Below are 10,669 nucleotides of genomic sequence, written 5' to 3'. Positions count from 1 at the left end.
TCAAGGTCTTCCTCATGTGCTTGACAGAGTTTGCATAAACTGACATCTCGAATATGTCTATAATGTAGCGTCTTCTCGTCAGGTAGAATGCCACGCATGACACGCCACCAGAAGACACGTACCTTGGGGACAACTTTGAGAGACCAAAGTGCTTTCCACATATGTGTTTGATCCACTGAAGTTCCGGTGCCGGGCCCTTCGCCTAGAGCTTGTTGCTCGTTGCGGTTCATCAAAGCTCGGTACGCTGATTTCACACTGTAGTTACCAGATTTCTCATGTGCCCACGCAAGAAAGTCATCTCCTCCACCGTGCCATAGTGGTATATTCAGTATTGCATCCTCTAGGGTTTCCCCAAGCCGGCCGAAGCGCATTGGTTATGGTCTGGATGTGTAGGAGGTGTCGATGCAAAACCCTCCCCGCCAAAAGCCACTTCTCCGGTTTGCCTTCATCCATGTCGTCGACCACCAGCGGAGTCACTTCCTCGTCGGTGATCCCAAGTTTTCCAAGTTCCTCTTCGAGCTGAGTCCTAGCCGTCCGGGGAGAGGCTGGGTCCGAAGCCCGACCATCTCCGCGAGAAGATGTTGCCATCTTCCCGCGGAGTCTCCGGTGCACACCGCCGGTTTTAGTCCTGTGAGCGCCGTCTAGTTCGCCGAAACCCTAATCGCCAGAGCTGTTTAGGTTTTCGCGAAAAACGTATCTACCCTGCTAAGCGCCTTCCGACCTAGTGAACTCCCTTCTTACGAGCGCAATACGGCAACCGGTTGTCGTACAATCACGTCCCATTGTACATGCTCGTAGTGACCGTATTTTAACAATACAGTGACTGAAGTGAAATTTGGGTGAAAGTTCAAGGAGAGTAGATGCATTTTACTCTTCTTAGCAACAACAAACAACAACAACAAAGCCTTTAGTCCTAAACAAGTTGGGGTAGGATAGAGGTGAAACCCATAAGATCTCGCAACCAACTCATGGCTCTGGCACATGGATAGCAAGCTTCCACGCACCCCTGTCCATAGCTAGCTCTTTGGTGATACTCCAATCCTTCAGGTCTCTCTTAACGAACTCCTCCCATGTCAAATTCGGTCTACCCCGCCCTCTCTTGACATTCTCCGCACGCTTTAGCCGTCCACTATGCACCGGAGCTTCTGGAGGCCTGCGCTGAATATGCCCAAACCATCTCAGACGATGTTGGACAAGCTTCTCTTCAATTGGTGCTACCCCAACTCTATCTCGTATATCATCATTCCGGACTTGATCCTTCCTCGTGTGGCCACACATCCATCTCAACATACGCATCTCCGCCACACCTAACTGTTGAACATGTCGCCTTTTAGTCGGCCAACACTCAGCGCCATACAACATTGAAAGTAAAATAAAAATTTCTTTCGGCTCATGCGGTCGCACGAGGGTGGTTAGGAATCCACGCCTCCCGCTAGCACCGCCGCAGATCGGTTTCGTCATCTGTGGTCTTAGACCATGAAGGCGTAGTGGATCTCGGCCCTTGCCCGCGGAAAGGTTCCTACTTTGTTTTTAGGTGTTTTTTTATGTTCGTTAAGGTTTGTGTCATTTTTAGGAAGACGACTCCCTGAAATTGGAATAAGGTTCTCCCAGTCTAGTCCTTGTTCTAGTGGTGCGTCTAGCATCTTCAGAGGGCATGTGGAGATTTGTCTTCAACAGATCTCACGGGATTCAGTCGGCGTTTGTCTTCAGTGGATCCACTTGGATTCGGTATTCGTTCGTATGTGTTCTTGTGTTTTTAGTCTGATCCTTCCGGTCTACGCTTCTCTTCATCGACGGCGGCTGCTGTTTTGGCACGCCGGTCCTATTGGACCTTAGCACGATGACATCGCGACTGTCTACTATAATAAGGTTTGCCTAGTTCCGGTGATGGAGGGGCGATGACGGCGACGCTTCTTCGGCTTGCCCTAGTGCTTGTAGACGTCGCAAGGTGGTTTACGGACCTGTATGTAATTTTTTACTTATATAGTGTTCTTTATACTGTCTTGACACCCGGAAAAAAAAAGTTCACCTTAAGCGTACAATTCCGAACTCCACCCTACTTTATAAAACCCCCCTTCTCCCCCTCCTGTGATCCCCTCGGCCCTCGCTCGCAAAGAAACCAACGGCCAGCTCCAGAAAAAAAAAAGGAAAACCAACGGCCTTTCCCCCTCCCCCTCGGCGTCAGCTCCGCCTCCGCGCCCCCCTGCCCGGCTTCCCTTCCGCCTCCTCGCACCGCCGCCATGAAGCTTCCCGGAGGCGCGACGCGCGCTTGGCTAGTCGATTTCCTGCGCCGTCTGTTCTCTGCCCTGCGCCAGAGAGCGTTCTGGGCGGTGACGGCGGGGGGAAACAAAGAAGCCAAGAAACGGCGGCGCCGACGAGTCAACCGCGCCGCCGCCGAAGCAGTCCTCATCCACCCCGCGCCTATCGCCACAGAGGACCTAATGCCGCCACTCGGCACCCTCGCAGCCACCGACGCGGCGCTCCTCCCTCCCGCGCCTCTCGCCGCCGAGGCCGAGGCCGAGGGCCTCACGCCGACACGCGGCGCCCTCTCCCGCACCAGCACCATCGTCCTCGACGGGGCGCCGCTCTCCTCCGAGGACCCTACCCCACCGGACGGCTTCCTCCGGGCCACCAATGGCATCATCCTCCACTCGGCGGCTGCCGCCCCGACGGGCCCCGCGTCGGTGGCCCCAGCCACCGGCGGGAAGCTGGAAGATGACGGTGGCTTTACCCTAGTCGTGGGCAAGAAGAGGAAGCGGGGGAATGCCCAGGCCGCCCTCGGCCCTGTTGCCTCGCCACCTGCTCCGCGTCGTGGCCCGCCGAGGGGCTGGTTTCGGCACCATGCTCGCCCCGCTCCTCCTCCTCCGAGCCGCCGTATTCCGCTCGCAGCCCGGGTGAGGCCTCCTGCCACGGCCAGTATCCCAGCTTCGTCTCCTGCACTTGCTCCCAGCGTCCCTGCTGCCACGGCCAGAGGCCCAGCTTCGTCCCCTGCACCTGCTGCCACGGGCAGCGGCCCTGCTGCGTCCCCTTCTTCCATCATCCCTCAGGTGCAAATTCTGAACTGTTTTTTTGCCTTGTCATGTGCTGTTTTGTTTTCAAGTGCTGTTCATTTGCTATTAGATTCAGTTTAGGTTCGATGCATTGATGGTGTACCTCGAGTAATTGAAGATCCCCCTCTCTCTTCTGGAATTGTTGCTTGCTCTTCTTTTATATCCTGATAATTATCACTTTGTGAGTTCTGGTGACCCCACTGTTTTAGGATTCGTATTGGGATCATGATTCCATGATCACCTAATTTGCAGAATTTAGGCAACAAATACACCTCATGTACTTTGCAAATGGGAGATTGTGTCTCTTGCAAGTTTTGATGATCCCACTTTTTTATGCTTCGGACTAGGATGATGGTTGCATAATCACCCTAATTTGCACAACTTAAGCAACAATTCCACTTATGCCATTTGCAAATAGGTGATTCTGCCTAATTTTTAGTTGCTGGATTCTTTATGAGGTAACAATAATTAATTGCGATCAGTAGCCTTAGTTTCTTTATATGAAATTGGAGAGGGAAAGACTCTCTTTTGCTAAAATAATAATAATTAATTGCTTAGGCAATGGAACTTCTGTGGGTGAATGAGAGAAACTATGTCGCATGCAATTCCTGCTCCCTCATAATTCAATTTTGTTCCAATTTGCTTGTCCAGTAATAATGCTGGTTGTCTTGTCCTTACTTTTTATTGGAGCTAATTTGATGCATCTGGAATCCTATTGTAATCTTCCTTGTCACTTCTTTTCTGATCCATGAAGGAACTGGACGACAGGGAAAAGGAGCGATCCCTTCACCTACAGTTCTGGGAGGAGATGTCAAAGCTGAAAGGCGACAAGATATACTGTCTGATCTGTTACTTGGAGCGTCGCCAAAAACTAGTGACTATGCAGAATGATCAGGGTGATATCAAACGTCACAATAAAGCATTTCACAAGGGGCGTCTTGTGAAATGCAGAAGTAAGGGTTGCCTTTTGGTGGCAACTAACGGACACGACATTGGCATTCATGCCATTTGTTGCCACCCTCACATGCTCTGAAGGCCAAGGATTTGCTCAAGAATCGCTGATGAGTGTTCGAGGACTTGCAGGTGCTTATGCTACTGTTTGTGTAGGGGGGAATGCTTCCCGGAGTTGAACTAGGAGAGATTGTGAAATGCTTACCAAGTAGGCATAAGTTCATATCTGACATTGTCCTCAGTTCAGACTGGAATATAGTGATTTGGTTACTCATGTGCAGTGATTTAGCTTATGTTGTTATTTCTGAAACGTGTGGATAATCTAGTTTCGTTGGTTTCATGTTCGTTTCCTGCTTTATAGCCTTGCTGGATGATTGCTGCTTTCTATGACTATTTGTTAATATTACTGATTTGGTAACCTATCTAGATTTTTATAAGGAAAACGGCAGGCGAAAATCTATCGTTCTTTGGTAAGCGCACTGAGTCTTCAAGTTACTACATTACTCTGTTTTGAAATTGTTGCAATAGAAGAGTGATATAGTTGCATTGTTGCACCTGCACCAACTATGATATGAATGCGGCTTTTCCTATTTAAACTTTGTATAAAGTGACTTTGGAGAAATTACGGGAGCTCTTGAGAGCTCAATTCATGAATTTCAGATCAGAAGGATTTGGAAGTCATGTATGAAGGCAGTTATTGAACTTGTGGCTTTGCTGGGTACAGGAGTGGAGAAGGTCTGATCTCAAAGATGGCAGCAAAAAATTAGGAGGAGCAACTCTATTTGGTTTCATCTTATTGAGTTTAATTAGCTGTTTGTGTACCTGTACACTATTTCCAAGACTCTGTTTTGGTTTCTGGTGATAAGTTTGTTTTCTTAACGAACTGGTGACATTTTCAGTCTATGTGGTACTATGATGCTATCGATCCTATTAATTTCATTGTTTGTTCTTTCTTACACGTGTGTCGAGCCCAGGGCCAGCGATGTTTTGTGGAGCCTGATTGGTAAATGCTTTTGCGTATCGAGCTCTACTAATTTCTGTTTTTCTCAAGTGCATCTACAGGTTTTCAAAATAAATCTCAGGTGTGTGGGATTGCACTCTGAACAAAAAGAAAAGAAAAAGGCTTTTATGTTTCTTCTGGACTGTGATGTAAAGATGACTTGTTGGTTTCATTTCAATGAAATGGAGCATGGGGAGCTCCCTCCCTTTTCTTCTAAAAAAATCAAGAAAAAAATTATATGATAACACCAGATAGTATTGCTGCAATTTTCTCATTTTAGATCATCATACTGTAGTATTTGTGTTCTTTGTTCAGACCGTGGCTGAATTTCTTCCTCCTATATTTTGCACAAATCTTCTGCCAACCCACAGTGCTTTCCGGCAAGCTCGTGATCTAATTTGTTTGAATTTTTTAAAACCTATAAGTACACTTCTGAAATTTAAAAGTTAATAAATCACTGAAACCCCCGCTGTCTGAAGCCTATTAATTTGATTGTTCTTGCTTGCGTGTCCAGCCCAGCGATGTTGTGCGGAGGCTGATTGGTAAATGCTTTTGCGTATCGAGCTCTGTTAAAGAAAATTCTTTCTTAAATGCATCCACAGGTTTTCACAATAAATCTCATCTGTGTGGGATTGCACTCTCAACAAAAAGAAAAGAAATAGGCTTTATGTTTCTTCTGGACTATGATGCAAACATGACTTGGTGGTTTCATTCCCTCACTGTTCTTCTATTAAAGCAACACGAAAAATATACAATGATCAATAGGACCAAATAGTGTTGCTGCATTTTTTTTGCCTCATTTTAGATCATACTGTAGTATTTGTGCTGTTTGTTCAGACTGTGACTGAATTGCTTCCTCCTATATTTTGCACAAATTTCATGCCAACCCATAGTGTATTCCCAGCAAGCCCGTGATCCAATTTGTTTGAATCTTTTGAACCCTACAAATACACTTCAGAATTTTTCAAATAAACAGATCACTCAAAACCCCGCTGTCTGACCATCAAACGCAGGAGAACTGATCTGGATACAAGGTGCCCCATGTGCTCTTGGCTAGATGAAGATGGGGGACACATTTTTCTCAAATGCAAGAAGGAGCAGCAGACCTTGGAGCCCAGAGAGTGACCTTTGAAGCTGTCTGTCAAACAATGGCGATGGCTCTGAAAGGTGGGGAATATGATGCAGCGAAGACCAGGTTTAAGTGCAATATATTTTATTGCTTTAGAAAAAATGGTGTACCAAAATAAATCTCATATAGTCATGTGTGTGGGATTGCACTCTGAAACCAAAAAAAAGGGAAGGAAGAAAAGGCTGCTGGGCTTCATGTTTCTGCTAGACTGTGGTGTAAACATGACTTGGTGGTTTCATTTCAATGAAGATGAAAATGGAGCTGGGGAGCTGCCTCCTTTGTGTGTGTGTGTGTGTGTGTGTGTGTGTGTGTGTGTGTGTGTGTGCGTGTGTCATGTGTGTGGGATTGCACTCTGAAACCAAAAAAAAGGGAAGGAAGAAAAGGCTGCTGGGCTTCATGTTCCTGCTAGACTGTGGTGTAAACATGACTTGGTGGTTTCATTTCAATGAAGATGAAAATGGAGCTGGGGAGCTGCCTCCTTTGTGTGTGTGTGCGTGTGTGTGCGTGTGTGTGTGCGTGTGTGTGTGTGTGTGTGCGTGTGTGCGTGTGTGCGTGTGTGTGTAGCGACCCGACTCGGTAAGAGTCGAAGTCTCTGTGCTTACCGTGCTAGTCCCTGGATCGACTTGCTAGCACACACAGTACTCGATGAAATAACAGAAATAACACACATCTCTTTATTACATCGATAGTCCAGGAGCAATATATTCATTACAAAATAGGGCATAAAGCCAATAAGCAAATACGGAAGCAAAGAAGTAAATGAGTCCAACTCCACGAGCAAGGTTTAGTGTAGAACATCGACCTATCGCACCTTAATCCTCGTCGGATATATCTGCAACGTGATAAGTTGCAGCCAAAATGGGTCGGTTACATTGAATGTACTGGCAAGTCACATCGTAGTGTAATGAACCTACTTTTACATGCAGTTTGGCTGGTGGAAAGTTCTAAGTTTAGTTGTTTGCATAAAGCTAGTTTTTCCCTATTAGAAAAGCTTGTTATTCTACTACTACACATTTGCATAGGATGAGTTGGTAAATCCAACTCCATCCGTCTCCAAGTTTCATTTAAAACCCAACTGTTTTAATTAAAGGTGAGGAGATCTCCCGACATTTCCACTACTAGATGTTCAACTTGTCCGTAACCGGGGACATGGCTAATCGATTAGGTTGAAAACTCTGCAGAGGTTTGTGCACTTTTCCCCACAAGACTCGACCACCCCCATGATCGGAAGATCGAGACATAGCCTTTCGAAAATGTTCCCCCTTAACCCACGGATAGGCCGGTACACCTAAATCATTCTACATCTGCTAGCCCATCCTGGAAGGGGGCACACTAACTACTCAGTTAAGCCAGAGCCCATATTGGCATGTGGCTGCACACGTAAGCTTCTAGACATGAGAATACGAGTGATCTCTTTGAGCCTGAGCAGATGGTCCACTAGTGGTGCACCACCATGGATTTCCCATGTGTGCCCCACTGTACTTCGCCACCATTCCCACAAGTTTCCGCCCAGGTAGTTCATTATTTAACTCAGGTCTTATTTACTACACTGTCACTCATCTCTCACAATGATCACTCCCCAATCCACGTCTACTTAGCATAGCAACATAAAGTAAAATGATGGCGACAAAGTTATATGTTTCAGACCTACTTCAATGAACTACTGGGTGTAAGCAAAGTCATGTGGCACCAGTTTCCTACCATGCAGTCCTACCGCAAATAACTAAGTGCATAATAAAAACATAGGTAATGAAACATGATCAAGATGCAACTTGCCTTGGTACTGCTGTTTGAATTCTAAAGACTGATAATATTCTGCTTCGCACTCCGGACAATCTATCGCAAATAAGAAAACAAACATAAGCAACATTTCAGAGAAACAAGAAGAAACAGGTAAAGCAAAAGTCTCAGAAAAACCAAATGAACAAATATCACACTTAACTAGCATGAAAAAAATATTCTAGGTGCAAAACAACATAGTCCTATGGTTCAAGGAGTGATGTGAAGTATAGTGCTTACTATGCATACTAGTAAAAATAGTAAAGGGCAGAACCTAGTGTGTGAAAAAATTATTGTGACAAAGGTCCAGGTGATAGGGCTTAGTTATGGTGACAGCATGCAAAAGGAATCAACTTAATCGGAGCTACGGTTCGGGAGATATGGCTATTTGAAGGTTGAATTTGAATCTGAATAAATTCAAATTTGAATCTAACAAAAGTTTGCAAAAGCTATGCTACTGGATAGATCTAAACAATACGAAGAATTTGCCACTGGTTTCATCGATTTTGGATCTACGGTTAAAAAGTTATGGCTAATCTAAGATCGGGGACTAATCTGCTATTTACAGGGACTAATTAGTGAAGGAAACTATCGCAGACAGGTCCCTGGCCACGTGGTGGCTCCTGGCTGGCCGAGCAGCGTCCGCTGCGGAGGCTATACGGCGAACGACCGCTAAATAAGAAAAACAGCGGCGGCGGCTAACTAAATAAAACCGACGCTCGGTTTAAATAAAACCACACGGTCTAAAAGAAACCGACCTGTAGTTTTTAAATAAAAACCGCGGTTAACCGCGTACCGGTTTAACAAAAAAACATCTAACCTAATCTAATCTAGGCCGTGGATCTTCGATCTAACGAACGAGGGGAGGCGGCGGCTTACAGCAGGTGATGGTGGCCGGCGACGAGTAGAGGACGGCGGCGGCGGCTCGGTGACGGAGGGGACGGCGGCTGCGGTGGTCCTCATCGACGGGGAAGAAGATGGTTGAAAGGGCATTTCCCTACTTTATGTTTTGGATGATGATGACAACCCGTTGTGGTCTAAACGTGTGCTATATGCTTCAGGTTCTCGATGCTTAGGTTTATATCGGATTGCTATTACCTCTCGAAGGAAAAGATCGAAGACGTGTCCTCTACGGTTTTATTTTCTTTGGTCGTAGAGTACCCGTACTTTCAAGAGGGAATCCTCATTAGGTAGCTCTGGGGGAATCAGTTCACGTACACTTTTCTCACCCTCTCTTTGCCTTCCTCGGGTGTGTGTGTGAGAGAGAGTTTTCCTTGCCTCTTCCCCTCTTTTCTTTTCTGCTCACTGTTTCTGCCCAGCGGTTGTACCGCTCTCTGGAGCGGTTGTACCGCTGGGTCTTGTCTCTCACCAGCTGTGCTCGAGCGGTTGTACCGCTGCCTCCGAGCGGTGGTACCGCCACCATGCTCTGCAACAGCTGGGGCGGTGGTTCCGTCCATGCACCGCTCAAGTACCGCTCTCGCTTCTGGTTTGATGCGGTTCTTGGGCGGTAGTGGCCCGGTTGGTCCGGTTGTTCCACGATGACCGGTACCATCGATGGTCCGAGCGGTTCTTCCGCTCAGGACTTAGCCACCCAAGAGCTCAAGGCCATACGGTTGTTCCGGCCAGGCACCGCCCAAGTACCGGTCAAGCTCCTGTTTTGATGCGGTGATTGTGCGGTGGCCAGGCGGTTAGTCCGGTTATTTTTCTTAGACGGTACTATCGCCCCCTTGGTCCGGTTGTGCTGCTTGGTAGGGTTCTGCAGATACACCGTGAGTCCCGGTTGTACCGGGACGAGGACCGGTTGTACCGCTGCAGTGCTAATTTCGCAGTAACGGTTGGAAATTGAGGGTGACTATATAAGGGAGCTTCTCCCACCTACCACTCCTACCTTTGACCTCTCTCACTCCACCATTGATGCCCTTCAAGCTCTCTTGCCCGATCTCTCTCTCTAGCCACTCAAACTTGTTGATTTGCTAGGGATTGAAGGAGGAGACCTAGATCTACACTTCCACCAAAGGATATTTGGTTCCCCCATACTTTCTTGTGTGGATTTTGTTACTCTTGGGTGTTTGAGCACCCTAGACGGTTGAGGTCACCTCGGAGCCATATTCCATTGTGGTGAAGCTTCGTGGTTTTGTTGGGAGCCTCCAATTAAGTTGTGGAGAGAGCCCCAACCTTGTTTGTAAAGGTTCGGTAGCCGCCTTCAAGGGCACCAATAGTGGAATCACGGCATCTCGCATTGTGTGAGGGCGTGAGGAGAATACGGTGGCCCTAGTGGCTTCTTGGGGAGCATTGTGCCTCCACACCGCTCCAACGGAGACGTACTTCCTCTCAAAGGGAAGGAACTTCGGCAACACATCCTCGTCTCCACCGTCTCCACTCTTGGTTATCTCGTGCCTTTATTTAAGCAAGCTTACTTGTTTCATATCTCTTGCTTGCTTGTGTACCTTTCCTCGTTGCATCATATAGGTTGCTCACCTAGTTGCATTTCTAGACAACCTATTTTGATGCAAAGTTTAACTTGTTAAAGAAAAACTAAAAATTGTTAGTTGCCTATTCACCCCCCCCTCTAGTCAACCATATCAATCCTTTTAATTGGTATCAGAGCCTCGTCTCTTTATTAAGGACTTTACCGTCCAAAGAGTATGGTTGATACCGTAGACGGTGTGGAGGAACACTCCGGTGTGAATCCGATCTCGTCTACGGGAGATGGGGGAACTTCGGTCTCTCGTGAGGAGTTCAATGTGGCCTTGGAGACAT

At 47.0% G+C, this 10,669-nt stretch overlaps 1 protein-coding gene across 1 annotated transcript; it reads left to right on the top strand.

Moving 5' to 3' along the window:
* Positions 1-2,102: 2,102 nt before the first annotated feature.
* Positions 2,103-4,339, top strand: LOC123130965 (wiskott-Aldrich syndrome protein homolog 1). Its single transcript, XM_044550748.1, has 2 exons — positions 2,103-3,047; positions 3,805-4,339. The coding sequence occupies exons 1-2, from the start codon at positions 2,241-2,243 to the stop codon at positions 4,081-4,083; spliced, it is 1,086 nt and encodes a 361-aa protein (XP_044406683.1). The 5' UTR covers positions 2,103-2,240; the 3' UTR covers positions 4,084-4,339.
* Positions 4,340-10,669: the final 6,330 nt, after the last annotated feature.

Source organism: Triticum aestivum, chromosome 6A (assembly GCF_018294505.1).
Source record: "Triticum aestivum cultivar Chinese Spring chromosome 6A, IWGSC CS RefSeq v2.1, whole genome shotgun sequence".
Lineage (NCBI taxonomy): Eukaryota > Viridiplantae > Streptophyta > Magnoliopsida > Poales > Poaceae > Triticum > Triticum aestivum.
The sequence above is the reverse complement of the archived record's forward strand: the minus strand, read 5'-3'. Positions and strand labels throughout refer to the sequence as shown.